At 44.6% G+C, this 26,988-nt stretch overlaps 2 protein-coding genes and 1 long non-coding RNA gene across 8 annotated transcripts in view; 1 reads left to right on the top strand and 2 right to left on the bottom strand.

The window, feature by feature from the left end:
* Positions 1 to 871: 871 nt before the first annotated feature.
* LOC138844638 (uncharacterized) lies at positions 872 to 4,425 on the bottom strand. Its single transcript, XR_011380780.2, has 3 exons — positions 4,285 to 4,425; positions 2,566 to 2,651; positions 872 to 1,008 (listed from the first exon to the last, which is right to left on the bottom strand). It is a non-coding gene; the product is annotated as an uncharacterized LOC138844638 (long non-coding RNA).
* On the top strand, positions 3,781 to 16,611 carry COCH (cochlin). Of its 3 annotated transcripts, none has more exons than XM_089309832.1 (12): positions 3,781 to 3,799; positions 4,303 to 4,359; positions 4,448 to 4,498; positions 6,357 to 6,513; positions 7,243 to 7,376; positions 7,848 to 7,910; positions 9,305 to 9,349; positions 9,436 to 9,583; positions 12,338 to 12,441; positions 13,100 to 13,326; positions 13,514 to 14,030; positions 16,112 to 16,611. In XM_089309832.1, exons 2-12 carry the CDS (start codon positions 4,326 to 4,328, stop codon positions 16,285 to 16,287), a joined length of 1,656 nt encoding a protein of 551 aa, XP_089165958.1. In that variant the 5' UTR covers positions 3,781 to 3,799; positions 4,303 to 4,325; the 3' UTR covers positions 16,288 to 16,611. The 3 variants fall into 3 exon arrangements, with proteins under 3 accessions (XP_089165958.1, XP_002718170.3, XP_089165957.1); XM_002718124.6 differs by lacking the exon at positions 3,781 to 3,799 and adding an exon at positions 3,991 to 4,024; XM_089309831.1 differs by lacking the exon at positions 3,781 to 3,799 and having other exon boundaries at positions 3,991 to 4,359.
* A 3,517-nt stretch (positions 16,612 to 20,128) lies between these two features.
* The window catches only part of STRN3 (striatin 3), a 106,663-nt gene continuing 99,803 nt past the window's right edge, over positions 20,129 to 26,988 (bottom strand). For all 4 annotated transcript variants that reach the window (XR_016217908.1, XR_016217909.1, XM_008269473.5 and 1 more), the window contains 2 exons: positions 21,972 to 22,058; positions 20,129 to 21,893 (listed from right to left, as the gene is read on the bottom strand). Coding sequence is in view for 2 of the 4 variants with exons in the window: in XM_008269473.5 (XP_008267695.3) it covers positions 21,724 to 21,893; positions 21,972 to 22,058 (257 nt within the window). In the remaining 2 variants the exon portion in view is untranslated. The remainder of the gene's footprint in view (positions 21,894 to 21,971; positions 22,059 to 26,988) is intronic.

Genomic DNA, 26,988 nt, shown 5'->3' with positions numbered 1-26,988 from the left:
TCAGAGAAGAGTTGCCACAAATAAAAAACAAAAATAAATAATAAGTAGGGAAGAAGAGACAAATATCCCACACAGAAGAATTCTCAATCATTTATGTAGACACTCTGCCCTCAAGGTGGCTGAACCTAACTCCCTGCTCCTTAAGGACACGACTTCCTTGCAAAGAGTGCAGCTTGGGAAGGCAGAACAGATGTGTAAATGTACAGTGGACAGGGCTGGTAAACACGACTGCGGCCACGTGCCCGGAGTCCCCATCAACAGTGCTAAGTCGTCCGGCGGCGTGGACCCTCGAGACAGCATGATGAGACCGTCACCTCACCTGTGTGGTCTTTCTCCCCATAACGCAATAGGCCCCATCTAATAGTGAGAAGAACATTAGCCAGTCCCAATTGCAGAACATTCTACAAAGTACCAGACCAATATTCCTCAAAACTGTCAAGGTCATCAAAGACAAGGAAATTGGAGATTGTGTCACCGCGGAGAGGGGCCCGAGGGTTACAGTGTGGTGAGTTGGGTGAGATCCAGGAACAGAAAAGGGACGTAGGTACAGCCAAGGAACTCCGAATAAAACACAGACTTTAGTCAATAACAATCTATCAGGACTGGTTCATTCATTGTGACAACTGTGCCATACTAAGTAAGATGCTAACACTAGGGGATTCTGGGGGTGGAGTGTTTGGGAACTCTGTAGTCTCTGAGAAATTTTCCTGTAAACCTGAAACTTCCCTAAAATAAAAGCATTCTTTTAAATCAGTGCAAGGTAGCAAATGCCAAGACAGAATGGGATTGTTTCATTCATTTACCTAGGGTGTCAGGTGTAGCAGCTCCTTCCCTTGACATCACCAGCTCACGCTGTACAGAGCCTTGTGAGCAGGTGGCGCGCTCCGGGAAAATCAGGTTTGAAATAGACTTTGTTACCCTTCTGCTGGGATTTCTCTTAACCACCAGGGCGAAAAAGGCTTCCACGTTTCATCAGAGGAATGCAGCAAAGGCGTTCGAGGTGGAACTCTAATGAGACAATAGTGAAAGAATGCAAAAATGAGAACTATTACTTAACCTCTAACATCGAGCTAGGTATAATGCACCCCAGGCTGCACATACGCATCACCTAGAGAGTTTAAAATGCTCACACCCCAGACCCGTTCTACTAACACCTCTGGGGAGGGACCCAAGCAGCAGTGCTTTTTAAGGCTCCCCAATTAGTCTCAATTTTGAATATCAAATACTCTTAATTAAAGCAGAATAAACTAGTCAAATATCCTAGGAGTATACTACCCTGAAGTGTTATCCAACTGAATATAAAACCATCATCCAAACAACTCACTAAAAATAAATAAATAAATAAATAAATAAATAAATAAATAATGTAAGCCTGCACACTATGGTATAGCCAGTTAACACCCTGTCCTGAAGCGCCGGCATCCCAAATGGGTGCCAGTTCTAGACCCAGCTGCTCCACTTCCAATCCAGCTCTCTGCTATGGCCTAGGAAAGCAGTAGAAGATGGTCCAAATCCTTGGGCCCCTGCACCCGTGTGGGAGACTTGGAAGAATCTCCTGGCTCATGGCTTCAGATCAGCACAGCTCTGGCTGTTGCAGCCAATTAGGGAGTGAACCAGCAGATGGAAGATCTTTCTCTCTCTCTGCCTCTCCTCTCTCTCTGTAACACTGACTTTCAAATAAAAAAAATACACCTTTAAAAAAAGATGTATTTATTTATTTGAAAGGCAGAGAGAGAGAGAGAGAGAGAGAGAGGAAGGAGAGGGATGTTCCATTTGTTGTTTCTCCCCACAGATAGCCACAACTTTGGCTGGGCCAGATTGAAGGCAGGAGCCAGGAATTCCATCTTGGTCTCCCACGAGAGTGGCAGAGGTAAGTACTTGGACCATCTTCCGCTGCTCTCCCAGGGAGGATGGATCAGAAGCGGAGCAGCTGGGACTGGAACCAGTGTTCCGAAATGGGATGCCAGAGGTATCTCAGGCAGCAGCTTAGCTCACTGTGCCATAACGCTGGCCCCAGCAATTCATATTTTAATTCAAATGCACCCAGGTTTGACCTGCCTCTCTGCTTCAGATATTTCCGAAACAACTGGGCCAATTGTTTCTTTCATGCAGGTATTTTTCCTTATGGTGAGGGCAGGTACAAAGTGAGAATGCAAACTCTGATCCCCACTCCTCCACCATCCTCCTCCATCAGCCTGTCCAAAAATAAAAATTAAATAATGACTAACTTCCCTTTTTTTGTTTCAAAACAAAATAATTAAAATGAATCTTGGGGTAAATAAGCATGAAATTCAATGAGGTGTTTCCTTTCTTTTTAAATGGTCACAGACCCAGGGTGTATCATGGAAATGGCAGCATAGTTTAGCCTCTGCCAAATCTCTCTGTGAAATTACATCCCAGGAGGCCACCTGTGCCCCAAGGGAGCCCTGGACACCATGCCCCACTCTGGCCCTGCGGGCACCTGCCTGCTCAGCAGCACAGTGGTGGCTTTGGTCCAGGAGGTGAACGATCCCTAATGACATAGCATCACGACAACGTGCCCCGCCTAATGGGAAGTTATCTAACCCTGATGGAAGACAGCTTTCATTGTCCTGAGGCTTGAAATTTCTCCCACGGAACATGTCAAGGGCTGTGGCTGGGTCACTGGATGTCTAAGAAAAGAGTAATTCTATTAGGGGAAAGATGAAATCTTTAAAGCAACCGCGACAATACACATCACATCCCCTCCCCCACCCCCCCACCCCCGCCCAGCAGCAACAGTCCCCAGCCGCCGCCCCTGGAAACACGCAGGGGTCCCAACCAGAAAGCCTTCAGGTGGCCAGGCTCTGGTTTCCAGGCGATGCTGGGATGCTTGTTCCTCCATAAAAAACGAGAGGGGAGGGTGGGCATTTGGCCCGGTTGTTGACACCCAGGACTCCAGCTTCCTGCTGGTTAGGAACCGAGGGAGCCGCGGTAATGGCTCAAACGATTTGGCTCCCGCCACTCGCGTGAGAGACCTCGATCAAGTTCCTGGTTCCCGTCCGGGAGCCCACTGCTGGCGCCTAGGGAATGGGCCAAGGCAGTAGACTGGGATTGCTGTCTGTCTCTGCTTCTCAAATGACAGGATGCAAACGCGGTGGGACTACTACTCAGCAATAGCAAGCAAGCAAGTAACCTTACAGACCACCAGGCGTGAGTCTCAGGACGCACTCGGGGAAAGTGGAGCCCTAGGGCGGTAGCCGTCCACCCACCGCGAGGCTGCGGGCGAGGAAGTAGACGAGTGGGGCTGGGAACGGGACTGGCCAGCGAGCGCCAGCACCGGGGTCATGGTGGGGATGCCGGTTTGCACTTTAGTGTAAACATGGGAAGGATTTATGGCGAATAAGTCACAACTGAACAAGCGCACGGAAAGTGTACCGGGCCAGAGGTAGCCTTGGGGTTTGCTGGGCCCGAGGGTGGCTCCCCCGCAGCCACAGGCCACCCACCCGTGCCACTGGCCCCGTGTGCTGCCCCTGACCCATTTCCACCTTGAAAGAGTGCCCAGGGTGTGCGGGTCTCGTGACCCAACCCACAGCGGGGCTGCCAAGTCGGAAAGCCCACCTCGCTGAAAGAGCAGGAGAAAGGGCACAGGGAGCCGCCGCCCTCCCCTGCACGGCAGCAGCCGGCCGAGCGTCCTGTCGCCCTCGCCGTCGGACCGCCCGTGGGGACCGCCGCGCCCCAGCACTGGGGCTCCCCGGGGGCGCTGCCCGCCCCGACGCCTGCCCCGCAGGACTCTGTCCGGCACCGTCGCGCCTCCCCGAGGGACGCACGCGGAGCCCAGGTGGCCGAGCCCCTCGCCGCGGGGGTGGCGCCTCCGCGCCGGCCTCCCTAGGGGGTGCAGAGGGGGAGAGGGCGGAGCCGGACGGCCGCCGCGGGGCCCCGGGACCCGCGCCCAGCCCCCGCCCCGCGCCCCCCGCGCAGTGCTCATGCGCGCGGCCCGGCCTTTATAGCGGCCCCGGGAGCCGAGCTGTCGGCACTCGGGTGCAGCCGTGCGGATCCCACGCAGGTGCGGAGCCCGGGCTTGTCTGTCCGTCTTAGCGTGGGCGCTCCGATCTCTCCCGGTGCGGCCCCGGGTTGCACATCGATTTGCAGTGGGAGCGCAGGGGGCGCTGGCCCCGGAGCCGCGGCTGCTCCTCCTCTTCCCTCCCCTCGGCTGCCCCAGGGTTTGCGAGGGGTGCGGGATCTCGGAGGAGGGGCAGGCGCGGTGCGGTGGGGACGCGGGGCCTCGGCTCCCGGCCCCCCTCTCCCCTCCCCAGCCTCTTGCACCTTCTCGCTGTCTCCCAGGTCCCGACCGCCGCTCAGCCACCATGTCTGCAGCCTGGCTCCCAGCTCTCTGCCTCGGTGGGTAGGCGTCCCCGGCGCCCCTTCCCCTCGCGCGCGGCCGGCTGGGACTGCTGCCAGCGCTCGCTTGCTCGCTCTCTCTCCGCAGGTGTGTGTCTGCTGCTGCCGCTGCCGGAGCCGGCGGGCAGCGAGGGAGCAGGTGAGTCCGCGGGTCCCGGGGAGGGGCCAGGCGATCCGAGGGGTTCCGATCAGGGCCCCCGGACCCTGGTTTGGGGCCCAGAGCTGGATCGTGCGAATGTGGGAGCCGCCACCTGGCGTACCGCAGGCACGCGAGCAGCCGTGGCTAACCCGTGCCTCGCACGCCGGGGGCCCCGGGCGTGGGTCGGTAGCGAGGCACGGGGAAGAGCGCGTGCACCGCGTCCACGCACGAGCCGGGCTCCCGGGCTGGCCGGGGCCGGGCCACGCTCTCCCGGGCGGTGCCGCTGCGTGTGGGGTCGCGGAGAAGCCTCGAAGACCCGACCTGGGGCTGTAGTCGCCCTGAGGGGGCGAGGCTCGCCGGGTTGGCCCGCCTTGGTCGGCGCACTAGCTTTGCTTCCAGGTGTACCGCTATGGTAAAAGCGGCCTTCTCCGTCCCACTTGGCGTGCGAGAAAGTCCAAAAAGAGTTCGTTCCACGTGTTCCACGCGTAGGGACGTGTATTTTGTGCAAGGTAAGAGGCGCACTCATGTCCACGAGCCGTCGCTTTCTTGGGACGCAGGAAAAAGGCTAAGTGTTGCCTCTGAGCGCGGGTCTCCCGCACACGGACCCTGCCCCCCCACCCCCACCCCGAGGAGGTCGGTGCTGGCAGTGGAGGGCGATCTCCCCGCCCGGAACCCACAGGGTGAAGGCTCTTGGAGCACAGGCACGAGACCAGTGCCGGGACGAGGGCTGTAGCTTTCCCAGCGCTGCAGAGGGTTTCAGAGCCAAAGACCGGGCGTGACACCTGGCAACACCCTCCCTTCCCCGGTGGACTGCACAAGGCGGGGTCCCTGGGCAGTGCGGCCAGACAGTATACCCCTGTCTTGGAAGAAAAGGGGGGTTGGGTGTTGGAAGCATCCGTCTCAACAGGATTTGGGTAGGCAGTTTGCTATGTTTGGCAAATAGCACTGAATGATTTTAATCTAGTGTGCTATCCTCAAGAAACCGATCGACTTCTGTGATCCCATGTCTGGCCCCACGTGGCCATCAGCTTGTCTTTACTTCCCTCTTTGCAATAACAATTTTAATGTTCTTACTTAGGCAGGTTGACTCAAAACTTAAAAATAGAGAGTGCTTTCTGAAAATGCATTCATCACCCGATGTGTCTTTGGGGGCAGATCTGGCGCAGAAATAGCCGGGTTTAATGGAGATAAAAATGATCCGTCCTGGAGGGAGCGACTTCCTGGCGGTTTCTTGGCCGTGGGGAGTTCGAAGAATGCTTTCTGGAGCAAATTGACCCATGGCTTTAACTTCCTCATCGGGGAAATGAATGATGGCGCTGAAGAATCTGGGAATCTAAACAAGCAGCAGTTCCCTGGTTTGCCTACGTTAATAGGTGGTGTTGGGGCTCCGCGTTGGTAACAGTTGGGATAATGGTTCAGGGAAGGGAATGCTGGCTTAGACAAGTGTGTGTTGGTGTAGGTGTTCCCCCGCAAGCTCAGCCCAGATTGAACACCCTCAGCACGCACTGCCTTAGGGACACGGTGTCAGCAGAGTTGCGATTTTTACATCTCATTGAGTAAATGTTCATTGCCCGCCGTTACTTTCTGGATCTGAAATATTTCCAAGTGTCTTATTTCCAACAGGGTTGAGAACTGGGTAAGTTCTCCCATTAGGCTTTTGGTGTGGCTGGGGACTACTTTCAATTGGAAAGCCAGCTTTTGGCTCATTAAAACCTGGAATGGTATAGAACAGTACATCAGTCGTTATTCGTAGAATAACGTAGGCGTAGAAATTAGGGAAGTAAAGCGCAGCTCTCCCACCCTGCCTTCCCAGAAGCCTGAGGAACCAAGTGACTGCTCTCCCCTGCTTTCTCTGCAGTTCCCTTGGCCATCACGTGCACTACCAGAGGCTTGGATATCAGGAAGGAGAAAGCAGATGTCCTGTGCCCCGCCGGCTGCCCCCTGGAGGAATTCTCCGTGTTTGGGAACATAGTGTATGCTGCTGTGTCCAGCATCTGTGGGGCCGCTATCCATAGGTAAGCCGGAGCTCATGGTGGGGAGACACCTGCTAGCATGCCGGTTCCCGTCTCCCAGCAGCCACCTGCAACCCCTTCCTCCCTGCTTTTCTTTTCTTTTCTTCTTTTTTTTTTTTCCTTGCCAACTTTGGCCTTAGAAAGTGGGTTCCTTTGCAGAGTTTTCCTGGCTTTCCTTGAAACAGTAAATACATAAGGGAAGCTCTCTGACAGGCAAATTTCTCTTCTGGATAACTAGATTTGTGATTCTAAAGCATTCCTGATTGCACCATGTTTTACTATATGCCTGTCATTTCTTCTGCTATGGTTCTACAACATAGAGTTTTGTAGATGAGGAGCAGGAACTCAGAGACTGTCAGATATCTTGCCCAGGGTCACTGTTGCTAGCAGGTGCCATGCTGTTCTGCGTTGGAAAGGCCGCTAGCATACATTTTTATAAAATGCCATTCCAGGGCATACAGTTAGAGTATCTTCCGTGCGCTCTTGTTGATCTCTGAGCTGCCGGGAACAGGCCATTACAAGTGTATTCTCATCAACAGCAGCACAAAGCCGTGGCCCCAGGCAGGTCTTGTTGCTGTTGTAAGCAGGTTTTGAGAAGGCTGGCAGCTTCCTAGATGCCTTCCCTGCTGAGCTGTTTCCTTGATTCATCAGAGCAACAGGTGCAGCACAGCCTGTGAGTCAGTCCGATGCCCTGGTGCGGGGAGCGTCCCAGCCTAACCACTTGTGTTGCAGGGGAGTGATCGGCACCTCAGGGGGACCTGTGCGAGTCTACAGCCTCCCTGGCCGGGAAAACTATTCCTCAGCAGATGCCAACGGCGTCCGCTCGCAGACGCTTTCCAGATGGTCCGCTTCTTTCACGGTGACGAGTAGGTACAGTTACGTTGTTCTCACTTTTGTATTAACACTGCCCCCTCCAAAAAAATGTGTGCTGCTTTTCTTAGCCCAGCCTCTTTGATGGCAAAACTTATGGCCAAGAAGAGGTCAGCTATGGTTTTGAATCGGGAGACGAGAGGGTCAAGTACCCTCTGTAGCCCACCTTGGGTAAATGGGGGAGGAACAGCCTTGTAGTGAGATGGTGGCCCCAGGAACTTGAATTGTGTGCAGTCAGAATGCTTGAACACTTGCCCTGAAAAACTGGTGAACTCATTTTTAGTAATCCTTTAGAAGATGACAGCTGAAGAATTCCTTTTGGTTCACTGAGAACACGCAGCGTGGTGCTCATATCTGCAGCCACCATTACGCTGTTATGTTTATCAACCTACAGAATCCAAAATTAAATTCTTTAATACTTTGATGCTGTAGAAGAGGGAAATATAAGCTTTTCTTTATCTTAACAGAAGGCAAAAGTAGCACCCAGGAAGCCACAGGACGAGCAGTATCCACAGCACGGCCCCCAGCAGGTATGAACTAGGGAACCTTTTTCATGGTTGCATGCCACAGCATTTGAGTCATGAATGTGTTATTGTCGAAGCTTTCCTTTTGAAAATCAATTAAAGAGAAACACAGCAAATATGCTAAATGTATATATTAAATATATAAAATATATTTTAATATAAATATTGTTAAGCATTCTATTTTGTTTCAAATTCCTTTTCCTTACTATATTGTCAGTTATGAACTCTGCTACCTCTCTCCTGAGGTCCTCCTCTTTCTTCCTGATTTGATAACCCAGGCCTTGCAGCTTCTTTCTAGTTCCATTTGTGTTTTTTTCTTTATGTTCCCTAAATTACGGCAGTGTAAAAGGAATCAAAGGAATTGGTATGTGGCGACTGCAAGAAACAGCCAGGGGTCTGTTTTCTAGACCTTGGCAAGTGTTAAAGCCAAATAAATGAAAACATTTTTTAAAAATATTTATTTATTCATTTGAAAGGCAGAGTTACATAGATAGCAATCTTTCATCCATTGTTTCACTCCCCAAAATGGCTGTAATGGCCGGAGCTGGGCCAATACAAAGCCAAGAGCCAGGAGCTTCTTCCAGGTCTCCTACTTGGGTGCAGGGGCTCAAGGACTTGGGCCATCCTCTGCTGCTTTCCCAGGTGCATTAGCAGGGAGCTATTATCAGAAGTGGAGCAGCTGGGACTCGAACCTGCATCCATACAGGATGCCTGCACTGCAGGCAGCAGCTTTACCTCCCACAGTGCTGACCCCAGAACATCGGATTTTAACTGAGTTTCCAAACTTGCTCAGCTGTGGGTTTGGAATATCAAAGTCCTGGATTAAAGTCAAATATCAAATGTATGGGCCTATTCCGGTCCTCCCTTATTTCTTTGTTGGAGCATTGTTCCCTGGTCCAGAAAACCATGAGAACATGAAATTTTTTCAAGTCTTAAAAAGTGATACTCCTGGGGCCAGCGCTGTGGCTCACTTGGTTAATCTTCCACCTGCGGTGCTAGCATCCCATATGGGAGCCAGGTTCTAGTCCCGGTTGCTCCTCTTCCAGTCCAGCTCTCTGCTGAGGCCCGGGAGGGCAGTGGAGGATGGCCCAAGTGCTCGGGCCCTGCACCCACATGGGAGATCAGGAGGAAGCACCTGGCTCCTGGCTTCAGATCGTCCCAGCGCCGGCCGTAGCGGCCATTTGGAAAGTGAACCATTGGAAGGAAGACCCCTCTCTCTCTCTCTCTCTCTCTCTCTCTCTCTCTCTCTCTCTCTCTCTCTCTCTCACTGTCTAACTCTGCCTGTCAAATTAAAAAAAAAAAAAAAATGACACTCCTTGTCAAGAGCTTTTCCTGGTAAGGGCTGCTCACTATGGAAACCGTCCTCCTTTTGCTAATGCCAAGTGTTTCTATTGTTTTAGGTAAAAGGCTAAAGAAAACACCAGAAAAGAAAACTGGCAATAAAGGTAAGACTCAAAATACCCACTTGGGAAAATGGCATTTCCCCCTCTTCACTCTTGATACTCTTAACAAAAGACTTCTGTGTTCACAGACTGCAAAGCAGACATTGCATTTCTGATCGATGGAAGCTTTAACATTGGACAGCGCCGATTTAACCTGCAGAAGAATTTTGTTGGGAAAGTGGCTCTGATGCTGGGAATTGGAACAGAAGGCCCACACGTGGGCCTCGTTCAAGCCAGGTACCAACCTTGTAAAAATGGGAGAAGACTTGAGTCCTGTCTTGAATGATAAATTATCCATCCTTTTAGTAGGTACATTCATTTCCGCTCAATAGAATCATGTTGAGTTGTGGACAAGCTGGATTCCCAAGCTGTCAGTTCGGGACTTCAGACTACATATGCAGACAAGCAGGTCTGAGTGTCTTGCTTTTGGATTGAGAGGATTTAGAGAATTGGATGCTAACTGTAAGAGGACTAGGAGGTAGACGGAGATCCTGCTACTTACACAGAGTATCTGTGCCCACGCCCTCTGCTTGATTACCAAGTTCCCTTCTCGGAAAGATGATGCAGTGATGGCTCTGTTCTTCCCGTTCTGTCATTTTTAGTTCATTCCACATTCTCTTAGCTGGAGATATGAAACATGATCTTTTCATCTTACTCATTTAAAAATATTTACTGATAGTTTTTTTAAACTTTTTTTTAAGATTTATTTATTTATTTATTTGAAAGTCGGCATTACACAGAGAGAGGAGAGGCAGAGAGAGAGAGAGAGGTCTTCCATCCAGTGGTTCACTCCCCAACTAGCCAGAACGGCTGGAGCTGTGCTGATCTGAAGCCAGGAGCCAGGAGCTTCTTCCAGGTCTCCCACGTAGGTGCAGGGGCCCAAGGACTTGGGTCATCTTCTACTGCTTTCCCAGGCCATAGCAGAGAGCTGGATTGGAAGAGGAGCAGCCGGGTCTCAAATCAGCGCCCATATGGGATGCCGGCACTTCAGACCAAGGTGTTGACCCACTGCACCACAGCACCGGCCCCCTGATAGCTTTTCAAATTAGAATATGCTCATTATAGAAAGTTTGAAAAGTATATAAAGCTCAAAGAAAATTTCCGAAATCATACCTCCTACATATAAACATGTTTCACTTGATTTCAGTATTTTAAGAAAATATTGGACTATATATGTATTTTTTTTCAACAGCCCAAGCTATAAAAGTGACTTCTATCTTTGTGCTCATCCTTTAGTATTTTGAGCATATTCTGATCACAAATACTCACCCAAAATGATGTTTCATGATATTCCCATATTGTTGATTGTTGATTGTTCCCCAATTATTCTATTGTTTTTTCACCATTATGTCACATTACCTCAATGCCCTGAGCCTTGGTTCCTTCACTGACCTAACTGGGATAATAACTTCTGTCTTGTAGAGTTATAGAATGAGATCATACATGTGACATGTATTTAATGCATTAGCCAAAATATACTAACCCCTCAATGTAGCAATTGTCTTTGTTACATTTCTCAAATATCCCCGATAATTGTACAATAAGGATGCAATGCCTTGGTGAGCTCTATACCGAGGGATTAAGAAAAAACCTTGGATGTTGTTTGACTTTAAAAAGAAAAAATTTGAGGGCCTGGCGCCGTGGCTCACTTGCTTAATCCTCCACCTGCAGCACTGGCATCCCAAATGGGTGCCAGTTCTAGTCCCGGTTGCTCCTCTTCCAGGCCAGCTCTCTGCTGTGGCCCGGGAGGGCAGTGGAGGATGGCCCAAGTGCTTGGGCCCTGCACCCCATGGGAGACCAGGAAGAAGCACCTGGCTCCTGGCTTCAAATCGGCACAGCACCGGCCATGGTGGCCATTTGGGGGTGAACCAATGGAAGGAAGACCTTTCTCTCTCTCACTGTGTATAACTCTACCTGTCCAAAAAAAATTTTTTATTTGTAAGAGTTATAGAGAAGGAGAGTCAGAGGCAAAGAGAAGTCTTTTATCTGCTGGTTCATTCCCAGTGGCCGCAACAGCCAGGCTGAAACCAAGAGCCAGGAGCTTCATCAGGGTCTCCCATGTGGTTGCAGGGACCCAAGAACTTGGGCCATCTGCTGCTTTCCCAGGCACATTAACAGGGCACTGGATTGGAAGTAGAGCGTCTGGGATTAGAACCGGCACCTGTATGGGATGGTAGTGCTGTAGGTGGTGGCTTAACTCACTACACCACAGCACCGGCCCCTGACTTAAAACTTCTGACTTGGGGCCTGCACCCTGGCTCACTTGGCTAATCCTCCAATGCCTTGCGGTGCCAGCGTCCGATATGGGCGCCGGGTTCTAGTCCCGGTTGCTCCTCTTCCAGTCCAGCTCTCTGCTGTGGCCCAGGAATGCAGTGGAGGATGGCCCAAGTGCTTGGGCCCTGCACACGCATGGGAGACCAGGAAGAAGTACCTGGCTCCTGGCTTCGGATCAGCGTAGCTCCAGTTGTAGTGACCATTTGGGGGGTGAACCAATGGAAGGAAGACCTTTCTCTCTGTCTCTGACTGTCTAACTCTGTCAAATAAATTTTTTAAAAATTAAAAACTTCTGACTTTACAAGTGTATACATGTATTGAAAGATTTCAACATGGTATCCCATAAGTGCATATAACTTATATGTGTCAGTTTTGAGATCTTCATCTGCTACTTCACTCCCTAAATGTCCACAACAGCTGGGGCTGGGCCAGACCCAAACCACAAGCCAGGAACTCCATCTGGGTCTCCTGTGTGGGTGGCAGAGACTTAAGTACTTGAGCTATCTCTACTGCTTGCCAGGATGCACATTAACAGGAAGTCGAATGAGAAGCAGAGTAGCCAGGACTTGAACCAGGCCCTGCAATATGGGATGTGGGTATCCAATAATGTGCTGTAATTGTAAACACAAAAAATTTTAAACATGGGTTTAAAATTGTTATGGCATGTTTGTCTTTCCAATATTCCATGGATAACATTTTGTTTGTTTTTCTACTTAGTGAGCATCCCAAAATAGAATTTTACTTGAAAAACTTTACAACAGCCAAAGATGTTTTGTTTGCCATAAAGGAAGTAGGTTTCAGAGGGGGTAATTCCAATACAGGTAAGTAGACTTGGACACCTGGGATGTCATGTAGGACAGGGTTATCAGCGGTCAGACATACAAAAAAGTATTATGGTATTTTTTATAGAATTTAAAATTTTTCACTTATTTGGTGGGAGAGGAGAACAAGCAAGTGAAATTGAGTGCTCCCATCTGCTGGTTCACTCCCAAATGCCCAGAACAGCTGGGACTGGCCAGGTCAAAGCCAGGAACTGGAAACTCAATCCAGGTCCCCCACACTGGTGGCAGGGACCCAACTGCTTGAGCTGTAACTTGCTGCCTACCAGAGTGCCACTAGCAGAAAGCAGGAATTAGGAGCTGAGCCAGGACTCAAACATTAGGCACTCCAGTATGGGACATATAGGTCATCTCAAGCAGTGTCTTAGCTGCTGGGCCAAACACCTGCCCTGAAGCTATTTTACATAAGCAGTAACTCAACTTTTCCTCCTGGTACTGACATCTTGTCTATATCTGCAGTTGACCATCTGAGATATTTACTTTGTAATGGAAAATACACCAAAGGGTTGACCTTATTATTATTACAGAACCAAGTGCTATGTAATTTAAGTTCTTAAAACTCAGGGGTATCGTGTTGCTATGGGAATGACAGATCTGATTTGAGGAGTGATAAATGCGTTTGGTGCTTCTTCAAACCTAGGAAAAGCATTGAAACATACTGCTCAGAAATTCTTCACGGCGGACACTGGAGTGAGAAAAGGGATCCCCAAAGTGGTGGTGGTGTTTATTGACGGCTGGCCTTCTGATGACATCGAGGAGGCTGGCATTGTGGCCAGAGAGTTTGGTGTCAATGTATTTATAGTTTCGGTGGCCAAGCCTATCCCTGAAGAACTGGGGATGGTTCAGGATGTTGCGTTTGTTGACAAGGTAAAGTGGCATGGGGCAGCTTCTGGTGTGGTGCTCTGGGATTCAGTTTCAGACCTCTTCGTGTAGTGCTGGCTGGCTGGCCCGTTATCTAGATTAGCTCTGAATGCTCAAGATAGACTGCTTTTATAATTTCTAAGACAAAATGGTGTCTGAGCCCTTTGGATATCTTTTGTGTCTCCTCCAACAGGCTGTCTGTCGGAATAACGGCTTCTTCTCTTACCACATGCCCAACTGGTTTGGAACCACAAAATACGTGAAGCCTCTGGTTCAGAAGCTCTGCACTCACGAGCAGATGATGTGCAGCAAGACCTGCTATAACTCAGTCAATATCGCCTTCCTGATCGACGGCTCCAGCAGCGTCGGGGAGAGCAATTTCCGCCTCATGCTCGAGTTTGTTTCCAACATAGCCAAGACTTTCGAAATCTCAGACATCGGTGCCAAGATAGCTGCCGTCCAGTTCACTTATGATCAGCGCACAGAATTCAGTTTCACTGACTACAGCACCAAAGAAAACGTGTTGGCCGTTATAAGAAACATCCGCTACATGAGTGGTGGAACAGCTACTGGCGATGCCATTTCCTTTACCGTCAGAAATGTGTTTGGGCCCGTGAGGGACAGTCCCAACAAGAACTTCCTGGTCATCATCACAGACGGGCAGTCCTACGACGATGTCCGAGGCCCCGCTGCCGCCGCACATGATGCAGGTAAGGTTCTTGTCTTTTGTATGAGAGGGAACTGAGGGGTTCAGTTCATTTCAGGAGTAAATAAATGTTCCTGTTTACTGAACAAACACTTGCAGTGTGGTCATTGTCCCAACAGCCTCATCATTAACTGGTAAACTGGCAAAGCACCCTCCTCACCTATATATAAGGAAACAAACCGAAGAGATACAGCTAGTTAAGTAGTGAAGACAGGATTCAGATCCAGGCATCCGGCTGGAGTCCACGCTGCTAAGCACTGGCCTGGTGGGAGATTTACTTGCCAACATCCACATTACATGTGCTCCCCTCAAACATGTCATGTGTCCCAAAATCCTCAGAGGTTACTGTTGCCTCCCATGTCATCATATATCCTAACTTTTCAGTTGGAGTTTCCTAACATGATAAATCCTCCAATAAAGACTTTAACCTACCCCATCTAAATTTTCTTCCCATTTTCTCTTGAGATAATGAACTATAGGATTCAAGGTTTCTTTCTGCTGTCAACCTTGCTTGGCAAAGGCCTTGTTCCTGAAAAAATTAACCTAAGGTGTTGCCAAGACACATAGGCCACAAGGAAGTGGAGGTCTCCTGTCTGGAGATGGTAGCAAGTGGCTTAGGAGGGAGCCAACAGCCTCACTTTTCTATACTGTATATTTCCCCCTACCCAATTCCTAATGCTTAACCTTTTCCCTTCCTTCTGATTATGACTTCTAATATATTTATGTATTTTTGTAATTATTAATGAAATACTGTTTTCATTAAGTAGGACAGAGAACTGATACAGCAATTTAAGCTATATATCTGGACTAAAAAAGTAGTTTTTATACATCAGCAGCTAACCTATGTTGAAGTGAAGACCTGCTTGCTGTCATATTCCTTAAAACTTAGCCTGATCACAGTCAACAGTATTGTATTCAAGCTGAAGTGAATTAAATCCAAATATTTTCTGATGAAACTTCAGGAGGTTGGGGCCACACTGTCTTGAAAATTATCCCTTAGTGATAGCAAAAGTTACAAAAGCCAGAAAATAGGGTAGCCTTTTAGGGTACATCACAATTTGTCATTGTTAATTATATATTGGGTCTGAGCTGAATAATCAGAACTAGAACACAGAACTGAAGAGAAGACAGAGAGAAGAGGAAAATACTTGTGCCAGGGGTTGAAGAGTGGAGAGGGGATTAGCTAGTGGCGATTAGAAATGGTTTCAAGTAGTTTTTACATCATCTAAATCTGCAACGTGGGCGGGAATGAAGCTGTGGTTAGTGGGGGAGGAGCTGGTTCAGAAACAAAACGTTAGGGAATTCCACCCTAGGAGAAGACAGCAGTAGCAGTCCACATTAGGAAGCTGCTAAACAAATAGTTTGAAAAAATGGGATTGAGGTGAATCCAACTAATACTATTTGGAATGCATCAACGAATCTGGAAGGCTTCATAGGAATCTTTTTTGACAGTTTATTATTACCAGATTTTTGTTTTGGAAGTAAAGACATTGTTGGGACAGTTTACCTGTATAATTATTAAGATTAAAATGGAAGAATTAAGTTAGATCATTATCTACAGAGCCCTTGTCCCCATTCCCCCAACAACGCAACCTTATAGAACTTTATATACTCATCCCATCTTTTGTGCCATTCTTGCTTTAACGTACTGGTTGCAGTCTCACAATGTTTAATTGCCGTGATAGGCAAGAGGAGGGATTTCCTGCTTATCTGAAAGGAAGTTTTCACCATGCATGTTTGCTGTTATTTTTTTCTTATAATACTGTGTCAGGTTAATAATTACTACTTTGTAAGTGCACTGTTTCATGGATGATCCTCAACCTTATCAAATACTTTTTCCTGTGTCAGTGAACATATATTTCTGTAAATGTGATAGCAGAGTTGCTGGTTTTGACTAAACTATTGAGAAACTTTGAATACCAGGACTGTGAAAACCTAACAATTTGATACAGGGGATTTAATTCTTCAGAAATTACTACGCAGTTTTCTCTGTGACTACGTGCTAATACATGAAAAAAATGTGCACATCATTTTTAATGTAAGATGGACCTGATTTTAATTCATTTAAAAATACTTCCATTGCAGGAATCACCATCTTCTCTGTTGGTGTGGCTTGGGCACCTCTGGATGACCTGAAAGATATGGCCTCCAAACCGAAGGAATCTCACGCTTTCTTCACAAGAGAGTTCACAGGATTAGAACCAATCGTTTCTGATGTTATTAGGGGCATCTGTAGAGATTTCTTAGAATCCCAGCAATAGTGACTTTTGACAACTGAAAGAGAAAGTGCAAGAGGATCTAATGTGTAAATTGTATTCTCACAATACTGAAATACTGTAGCATCAGATATAAAACTATTAAAGATGTCAACAGCTATTTTAAGCACATAAGCATTCATTTAGAGCTACTACTTTCTGATTACAATTGTTCAAAACACTCTGCTGAGACTTCATAATCATGACCCACAGAAACTCAGGAGAGGAAATATTGTAAATTAAAGTCCTAAACAGTTCTAAGATGCCTATTGAATGTATTAATATGCAAATTCGATAGCTTAATAAAAGAATCTAGTACTTAGACCAAAAGCAGTTTTCCTTCTCTATAATCATTCTATACTGACTGCATAAGAAAAATGAAAGAGAAATTTTAAAAAGCTCTTAAATATTCTGACCTAAGTGGATGTTCTCAAAACTAAACAATAGATGGCTGTTACTTCTCACTAAAAAGTTAGGATGATATGAAAAGGAATTATGTATCAAGCTCCCATTATGTTCCATTTTCATTACAACATCATCAAAATTATCAAACAAGATAGCAGGGTTATTTTTCTATTTATAGCCTTAATTTTATATGTATATAGATGTATTTGGCTTATACTTTACCAATTTTTTTAGTACTTGGACGACTTTTAAAGTTTTTACTTATTGCTTATACTTTAGTTTTTTAAAGATTTATTTGAAAGAGAGTTACAGAGAGAGGTAGAGACAGAGAGAGAGGTCTTCCATCCAATGGTTCACTCCCCATATGACCGCATCAACCAGAGCTGATTCGAAGCCAGCAGCCAGGAGCTTCTTCCAGGTCTCCCACGCGGGTGCAGGGGCCTAAGGACTTGGGCCCTCTTCTACTGCTTTCCCAGGCCATAGCAGAGAGCTGGATTGGAAGAGGAGCAGCCGGGACTCGAACCAGCGCCCATATGGGATGCAGGTGCTGTAGGCTGCAACTTTAACCTGCTGTGCCACAGGGCTGGCCCCTTACTGTTTATACTTTAAAGGACACATTTCAAATAAGAGAATGCAAGGGAAAACACTCTAGTTTAAATATTTAAGCAATAAAACTGCTAGTAACTATTCTAAAACACTACTTACAATTTCAAGTCTCTCTCCAAGATATGGTAAAAATTGAGTTTGTTCTAATTAATGTAAACACCAATCAATTTTTTAAAAACCCATGCAATACCAAGTATATTTTTTTCCAATTACTGAATACCTACTGTTCAGATTAAACACTGAGTTGTTTTTGAGTACTTCTTTCAACAGAAAAGTTTTGCAATTAACATTTTTAAAATGTGATTGTAAAGTTCGTTCCCAAGAAAGAACATTAAGACTCAACATGACCTAGGTGACTGGCTCATTAAGTCCTCCCCACACATAGGTTTTCCATCATCCCATCTTGCCTGCCTTCTCTAAAGAGAGGTCCCGTCCCCATGCCCACCTGTGCACCCTACTTCCCTTCAAATATGCACGGATTCTATTTGAAACTTAACAGTTGACCTAAAAAAGGTTAAAATAAATCTCTTTTACAGCCCATGTAAAAGGAATAAAGGTATTATGTGTAGGTAAAGGCAGAACTGGAGTTGCCCTTCAGACTAGTAATTTTGACAAAATGAACTTAGGAGAAAATAATCACTCTCTTCCCCCTTCATAAAAAACAGTAAATATGGTTGTTCATGTAACAAGGAGATTTTCAATTAAAACCAAAAATGGGTTTAATTTTCTCCAGTAACAGACTACAAATTCTCAGGGATACCATCCCTTAAAAACAAACAAACAAACAAAAACCACTAAGCTTTAATGAAAATCTAGCTTCCAGAAATTAGGCCTTTTATAATTTTATAAAGGACAGAGTTTTGAAGCTTCTCAGATAACCAGGAAAGCTAATACTTTTATTGACTTGAAGAGCGGAAATCAAGTTTAAGTTACTGTAAATTTTATGAGTAAATAACTGGGATTAAGAGTTAGCAACTAAAGGGAATAGTAAAAAAGGATTAAAGGGGCCTGTGCTGTGCCCTAGTAGGTTAAGTGACTGCCTGTGGCACTGGCATCCCATATGGGCACCAGTTCAAGTGCCAGATATCCCATTTCCAATCCAGCTCCTTGCTAATGGCCTGGGAAAGCAGTGGAGGACAGCGAGGTGCTTGGACCCCTGCACCCATATGGGAGACCAGGAGGAAGCTCTTGGCTCCTGGTTTCTGACTGGCTCAGCTTCCACCATTGAAGCCATTTGTGAATTCAACCAGTGGATGACTTTCTCCCTCTTGCTGTAATTCTGCCTCTCAAGTAAATAAATAAATCTTTAAAAAAATTTAAAAAGGTAAAAGGATTTAAAAAGACATTTTACGAAATAGTTTTGACACACCTAAATTGCAAATATGCTAGCTCATTTGTAACTTAAATTTTATTTAAGGGGGGTAGTGAGCAAGCAAGCGAGCTCTCACTTGCTGGTTTTACTCCTCGTGTCCTGAAGAAGGGAGTCAGAACAAAATCCAGGTCACCTATGGGTGTAAGAACCCAATTACTTGGGTTATTTTCACTGCTTCCCAGGGTGTGTATTAGTAGGAAGCTGGAGCCAGGAATCAAACCCAGGTACTCCAATCTGGGATGCAGATGTCTAAACTGCTGGGCTAATGGAGTAAAATACTCCCTAATTCATGACTTTTAATACATTAAGTGAGATGTTGGTCTTCAGTGGATTACTTTAGTTTGCAATAGAAAAATAACATGAATAAAACATGAAAGAGAAGAATATAATTACATACTGAGAACAAGTCAACACATTAAATTTGTATATAAAAATAACCTTAAGCCTTATGCATAAAGTATATTTAATAGTCAAATTAATCTACATAATTTACCATAAATCACAAATGGAAGCATACAAATAATATGAAAATAAATACATTCTTTTTGTATTCCTTTAGTCTCTTCCAAAAGTTTAATATTGTAGAGAAAAATACAACCAAAGTGGGTAAGAGAAAAATAAACATATATACTAATTTTTATCCATTTCAGTTCTAATACATTCCAAGAGAGTGAAGTTTAAGCATTGCAGTGATAATCACATTTCATTATACAGTGATGCACTGGGTTGGAACAGCTGCCAGCAACAACACTAGCTTTGGAAAAGTTTCTTAAATTACTTCAAATTTTAAAAAATGATGAGAAAACTGTCTCTTTATTTTGTTCATTAGTTGAATGTTTAATTCAGAAAACAACCTGTAAAAAAATGTTTGAGAAGTTTTAATGTTTCATCATCAATGACTGAAATTGCTACTTGGATTTTCATGATAGATGACAAAATTTCTCAACGTACACACAGTGTAGCTTTTTTTTTTTCTGCAGCAGGTATTCAAATAGAATTCTGCACACAATTTTTCTAGTGTTCTGAGCCCATATGAAATTTCCTTCAAAGAAAGAGGATGATTCTACCTTACAGAAGGAAAAGGTTTCAAGATAGTAATACTAAGCATTATTTATAAGGATAAGTTTAACAAATAATGTAGTTTATTCTCTGCTGAACTTTTCTATGGAAAGTTGTGCCTACAGAGGCCCACCACCACCACTAACAAATTCAGATTTAATAAAGTAACAAGATGTCTAAGAAAATTACTTAAAATTGTATCTCTATGACTTTGTGGGAGAGAGAGGGGCTGTTTTACTTTGAATTGCCTAGCTTATTTTAATAGAATATTTTTTTAAAATCCCCAAAATGGAGTAAAATACTCAGAAAGGCATTTTTAATATTACTGTTCTAATATTACTAGAATATCAATACACAGTAAAAAGTATAAAAGAACAGTATAAAAATGAAGGACTCACTAAGAAATCATCTCCATTTCCTAGTTTAATTATGGAGAGTAAAGTATTGCACTTTATTATTCAACACAAAATGATGTAGCCAACAGTAACATACAGGTACACAATTTAATATTTATTATATGCATTTTATATACATTATTTTTCAACAGCTGTATGTTTGCTATGTGGTACAATCTTAAAAACTGGATGATTCATAGTTTGTAAAACAGAAACCTTACAAAACTCATCAAAACTTGCAAACTGATCAGAAAAGTTTTTTGGAAGACTAGAAAAAATACTTTATTGTCTTAATCATGCATCACACAAACAAAATCTTTAGTTACACCATAAAATTAAGCACACCTAAAAAAATAAAACAGGGAAAACTAGTCCAAACACAGATTTCTGTATCCTGATTCAATTATTTTGTGTCCTATTCGTAATGCAAATAAAATTTTACTCCAAATATTTTCAAACAAGATAGTTTTGTTTGGAATCATGGTGAACCAAGATACATATCTTGGGGAGAACCACCTTGGTTTGTAACTTAAACTATAAAATATTCCATTTTTAGTCTATTTTAGACTATTCAAAGAGTTCCAAAATAGATATACAGGTTCCTTTAGCACATTAATAAAAGGATATAAAGACCAACAAAAAGTGAAATAAATAATAGGCCATTAGCAAGATGGATAATCCTTGATAAATAAACTTGTAAATACAGTAAGATGTACAAAATATCACATAGTGATAGGATGCCAAGATTAGTTTTTCTTTTTAAAGAGTTCCTTTGGAGTACTAAACCCCATTGTTTCATTTTAATATACTTAATAGTCCTTGGTTTATGAAGACATTTATATGACGATGAAGGTGATTTAGCATCTTTCTGGAAGGACTTAGCTGAGCTGTATTAGGCAGAAGGAGGAAAGTTAAGTGGTTACAGGGCAGCGGGTCAGTGAGATCTGCTTTAGGGGCGTATAATGCAGACAAACTTCAATACAATCTTGAGCACTGTTGTGACAGGCTAAATATATAAAAAGACTTATAAAAACTAGAATTTTATCCAAACATTTTGTGCAACTAATGCTAAAATATTTTAAGTTAAATTTTCTTTTCTTTTTTTTTTTAAAGCAAAATAAGTTTAAAAGGGAATCTGTGGCATTCAACTGATAAACAGAAGATCACTAAGAGATGAAAAACAGCTACTCTTGGAGCTCACTTCCCCCAACAAGAGCACCACATTCCTAACCCTAAGGCAGCACACAGAGTCCAAAAAAAGAGTCTTTTTGTAAGATCAGACTCCACATTGGCTTATAGACACCTTTAAAAAAAAAAAAAAAAAACACAAAACACAAAAAACAGAACATATGCTCAGTTCGTATCCAGTACAGGCCACAAATACTGGAGTCCTTTTTTCCTTTTGTCCCATGAAATACACTAATTACAGTTAAATTAATGAGCCTGACATTAAGATGTGATTTCCATCAACTTCGACCTGCCCCGAACAGCCTTCACCAGGCCGATCACGTGTAGTGTCATATCAGTAACCTTTTCTGATGGCAGTGATGCAGACCCTCTTTCTGTCCAAGCAAATCTTTTGCTATGATGTGAGTTTTTGCTGATTCACACAAAAACTTTGGCAAGGGCATCAGCTCCTGCACTGGCAATATATGCTTTTGATGGATGGAAAGCAACATCATAAATTGATTCATCCAATTTCTTCCTATGAGCTGTTATTTCTTGCACACATGTCTTGCTGTCTAAGTTCCACAATCTAATAGAACAGTCATGACCTGTAAAAGAACAAGCAGTTTATTACTATCAATTCTTCTATAAAGCTTATGGGTAGAGTACAAGAAATTCAAACTTACTTCCAGACATCAAGTAGATTCCATTAGGATCTACTGCTAGACTTGTAACAGCATCCAAATGAGCTACCATAGAATGGATCATTTTACCTAAATACAACAGAGAAGAAATACTAGCTTTAGGAATCCGAAGCTACAACACAGCACAGCAATACTGTTTTTATTGCAGTAAAAACTATGCAACATAAAATTTACCATTCTAACCATCTGACAGTATATAATTCAGTGGCTTTTAGAACATTCACAAAATTCTATCAGCATCACCACTACTTGGCTTAGTACTTTTTCATCACCAAAAAATGCAAACTCCCTAGCCTTAAGCAATCACTCCCCGTTTCTTCACTCCTTCCAGTCCCTGGCAACCACTACTCTGCTCTCTCTATAGACTGGGCTATTCAGGTTGCTTCATATAAATGGCCTCACACAACCTGTGATAGTTTTCCGTGTCTGGCTTCTTATACTCATTTGTGTAACAAAATTTGGCAGTGTATGAAAGACACTGGAAAACATGACAACTGGGTTGCATCAAAGGCTCAAGATCATATAAACCGTATAAACCAAAGTCAAAATAAAAACAATCTTTCTCAATAAGAAATTAAAAAGTTATTTTTTATATATGGGTTAATGATAAATGTATCGCCTGAAAATCTATTCCTATATATGAAAAAAGATAGGGAGAAGGGGATAGGAGTATGTCAAAGATATTACTCTGGATTCCTCAGACATTAACAACATTGATCTGGAAAACTAATTTAATGATTATCTTCACCGAAGATACATTTTTTTAAAAGATTTTATTTATTTATTTATTTAAGAGGTTGAGTTAAAGACAAAAGGAGGGAGGGAGGGAGGGAGGGAGAGGGAGAGGGAGAGGGAGAGGGAGAGGGGGAGAGAGAGAGAGAGAGAGAGAGAGAGAGAGAGAGAGAGAGAGAGAGAGAGAGAGAGAGAGAAAGATCTTCTGTCCATTGGTTCACTCCCCAAATGGCTGCAACAACCGGAGCTGGGCCAATCCAAAGCCAGGTGTCAAGAGCTTCCACGTGCATGCAGGGGCCTAAGCACTTGGGCCATCTTCTGCTGCTTTCTCAGGCCATAGCAGAGAGCTGGATCGAAAGTGGAGCAGCTGGGACTCAAACCAGCACCCATATCGAATGCTGGCACCACAGGGAGAGAAAGCCCACTACACCACAGCACTGGCCCCAAGATATAAATATTTTAAAGATTGATTTATTTATTTACAAGGCAGAGTAACAGAGGAGTTGGGGGGGAGACACACAGAGAGATTTTCCACCTGCTGATTCACTCCCCCAATGCTTCAAACAGTAAGGGTGGGGCCAGGCCAAAATCAGAAACTTCGTTATAAGTCTCCCACGTGGGTGGCAGGGACCCAAGCCTCCAAGGCATTATCCATTGCCTTCCTTAGGTGAATTAGCAAGAAGGTTTATCAGAAGTGGAGTAGCTAGGACTCAAACTAGCCCTCCAAGATGGGGTGTACGAGCCCCAGCCGGTGGCTCAACAACCTACTGTACCACACCACCTACCCCAAATATATAAATCCTTAAAAACAAAACCTCATTGTTTCAAACCACAGATGGCTATTTCTTATTAACACTAAAATTAACAGGATAGTTTTAGAACTTTTCTGGTAGCCTGAGGAAAATTCACTTAATATACTTTCTTTAGACTGCTGAGGAAAACATGATCCTTCTATGAGTTCTGAAATCCATTTTCAATATTCCTATAAAAGAACCCAGAGTATGAAATTACTGACCACCAGGACAGTAATTTCAATTACTAAGGGTTTCATATCAAGCACCCTTAGCTTTCCCCCGAATGGTCAAATATGACAAAAGATAACATATATGATGGCATCAGCTTAATGTTTTATCTGAAAGGCAGACAGAAATATAAAGGAAATAGAGTGCTCCCATCTGCTAATTCACTCCTCAAAGGCCCACAACATCTGGAGCTGAACCAGGTTGAAGTTGGGAGCCTGGAACTCAACCTGGATTTCCCATATGGGTGGTGCAGACCCACATTCTGAACCTTCTCCTGCTGCCTCCCCTGGTGTGTGCTGAGCTGGGACCCAATAAGGCATCCACTGCTGAGTGTTAACACCCGCTTCTGATGGTAACTCTCATTCACCCAGTTTTGACTTTTCTCTGAGAACAATCCAGTGTCTCCTAAATTTAACATGTCTTAAACCAAACCTGTCGTCTAACACTCAATGTACTCTTCTCTTCAACAGTGATGCAGTTTTCCAAGTTTAACTCTAGCACTCCTGCCTGTTCACTAAATAAATGCTCACATTAAGTCAACCCAGTGTCTACCCTTGTCCACAGAGTCACAAAGTCACTAAAAAATCTGAAAGATCTCTTCGAAACTTATTATCCCATCAAATGGACCATTTATGAAGACATACTCATGCAATACTGGACACCAAGTTGGATGGTAGGCTCCACTGGGACCACTTATGTCACAAAGCTCCTGACCCCTTCTTCATCAACAAATACCTACAACTTCTTTATAGTAACTTTCATGACTCTGCCACCTTCTTTTTTCCTCTTATACTTGAGGAAGAAAAGAGAAAACACACATAGTCACCTTTTCTCTCCTCCCCAGCACTTGAAGCCCTTTTAATTGGCTAATCCATATTGTGGGTCTCTATGAAATGGAGAGGAAATAAAGATGCATGTAAACTATGGAAGCAAATCTCATGACTCTGAATCCTCACTTGCAACTTTCAAAAAATTTTCATTCACTTGGGAGGGGGGGAGAGAGGGAGGGAGAAGGCATATGCGTGCACTAGAGAACTACTTTTCATCAGCTAGTTTACACCCCAAATGCTGACAACAGTCAGAGCTATGCCAGGCAAGAGTCCTGAATTCCATTGGGGTCTCCCACATTTGAGTGGTAGAGAACCAATTACTTGACCCACCATCTGCTGTCTCCCAGGGTGCACATTAGCAGGAAGCTGGATTAAAAGTACAAGCAGGACTTATCTCAGGCACTCCCATATGGGGTATGGGTGTCCCAAGCAGTAGTTGATTCACTGTGCCACAATGCCTATATCCTAAGCCTGCAATTGTGTCCTACTGTGCATAAATCATGTAATTTCCTTCAGTCCTTTAAGGCCATGTGTGAAACCCTTATGTACGTATTACAAGAGCAAATGGGTGGCCGGCGCTGGCACACCAGGTTCTAGTCCCGGTCGGGGCGCCAGATTCTGTCCCGGTTGCCCCTCTTCCAGGCCAGCTCTCTGCTGTGGCCAGGGAGTGCAGTGGAGGATGGCCCAGGTGCTTGGGCCCTGCACCCCATGGGAGACCAGGAAAAGCACCTGGCTCCTGCCATCGGATCAGCGCAGCGCGCCAGCTGTGGAGGCCATTGGAGGGTGAACCAACAGCCAAAGGAAGACCTTTCTCTCTGTCTGTCTCTTTCTCACTATCCAATCTGCCTGTCAAAAAAAAAAAAAAAAAAAAAGAGCAAATGGGTTACTATATGCAAACCATGTAGAACAATGTCTCATACAGAGTAAACAATTTATCACTAATTTGTAGCTCCAAGAGGACAAGACAGGGATTTCCGTTTTGTTCACCAAGAATCAATAACATATTTCATTTCAAGAATGGCAGATACTCAGCAAGTTTTGCTGGAAGAATGACTCCATAACTAACTTAGGACCTTCTTCCTACAACTCCTGCAAAGTCTTAAATTTTATGATGCTTTTCCCCAAAATCATTCACGACCTAAGTCTTTCAAGCACAACACAGGCAACTCAAATTTGTGCCCCTTATCAAAATTTGAAAGTCATAACGTCCTGAGGATCATTTTGGAATAAACAGAAGAATTTAAAAATTTTAAATCATTTGAAGCCAAGGATCTACTAGGTAGCACAAAATGTGACTTTGCAATCTTTCTGAACTAATTGTACAAACCTTTGTTCAAATATCTTTTTTTTTTTTTTTTTGACAGGCAGAGTTAGACAATGAGAGAGAGAGACAGAAAGAAAAGTCTTCCTTTTTCCATTGGTTGTGGTTCCTACAGCACATAGCATAAACAAAATCCAATATTCTTAACCCTGTACGGAATCCAATATTCTTAATCTCCTCTAGAGATTCTACTTTCCTTATCCAGACTTACCCTTTTGGCTCTGTCTCTAAGAAATTTCTGTTCTAGCACAAATTCCTATCACACAGACTCTGGTTACAATATCTTATTCCTGATGTGCAACTTTCTACTAGCTTCTTCACTTAAACAAAAAGCAAAAAAATTCCTCATCCCTTGAGACAAAGCTCAAAACCCCACTCTATAAAGACTCCTTTTTCTAGCCAGGCTCATCTTGAGCATGCACGTGTGAGTGAGAGAATACACACAGGCACACACATCTCCTTCCAACCCCACAGGTAACAACTCCCAGAATGCTGAAACAATATCTTAGATACATGACAGAGAAAACAGAATACAAAATGCTAAATACATTTGCTATTAGAATGATTTATTCCGGGCCGGCGCCATGGCTCACTAGGCTAATCCTCCGCCTAGCAGCGCCGGCACACCGGGTTCTAGTCCCGGTTGGGGCGCCGGATTCTGTCCCGGTTGCCCCTCTTCCAGGCCAGCTCTCTGCTGTGGCCAGGGAGTGCAGTGGAGGATGGCCCAGGTGCTTGGGCCCTGCACCCCATGGGAGACCAGGAAAAGCACCTGGCTCCTGGCTCCTGCCATCAGATCAGCGCAGTGCGCCGGCCGCAGCGCGCCGGCCGCAGCGGCCATTGGAGGGTGAACCAACGGCAAAAGAAGACCTTTCTCTCTCTGTCTCTCTCTCACTGTCCACTCTGCCTGTCCAAAAAAAAAAAAGATTTATTCCTCACTAGAAGTCCAATGCCCTATCCATTGTGCCACAGAGCCAATGGATAGGACATTCAATTAACAATTTAGCTAACAGGTAACACTACTTATGGGTGTAGTCTAGTTTATCATATTTAAACACATACAAATTTTCAAATAAGGATTTCTTTCAGAACACCTC

The sequence above is a fragment of the Oryctolagus cuniculus genome, chromosome 12 (genome assembly GCF_051225735.1).
Source record: "Oryctolagus cuniculus isolate XC-2025 breed Fujian yellow rabbit chromosome 12, ASM5122573v1, whole genome shotgun sequence".
NCBI lineage: Eukaryota > Metazoa > Chordata > Mammalia > Lagomorpha > Leporidae > Oryctolagus > Oryctolagus cuniculus.
This window is presented reverse-complemented; position numbering and strand designations above follow the sequence as displayed.

Coding starts and splice junctions, on each gene's coding strand:
- COCH (XM_089309832.1), top strand. CDS start 4,326: ATGTCTGCAGCCTGGCTCCCAGCTCTCTGCCTCG. Junction 7,911..9,304: donor CACAGCACGGCCCCCAGCAG/GTATGAACTAGG, acceptor CTATTGTTTTAG/GTAAAAGGCTAAAGAAAACA. Junction 14,031..16,111: donor TGCCGCCGCACATGATGCAG/GTAAGGTTCTTG, acceptor CTTCCATTGCAG/GAATCACCATCTTCTCTGTT.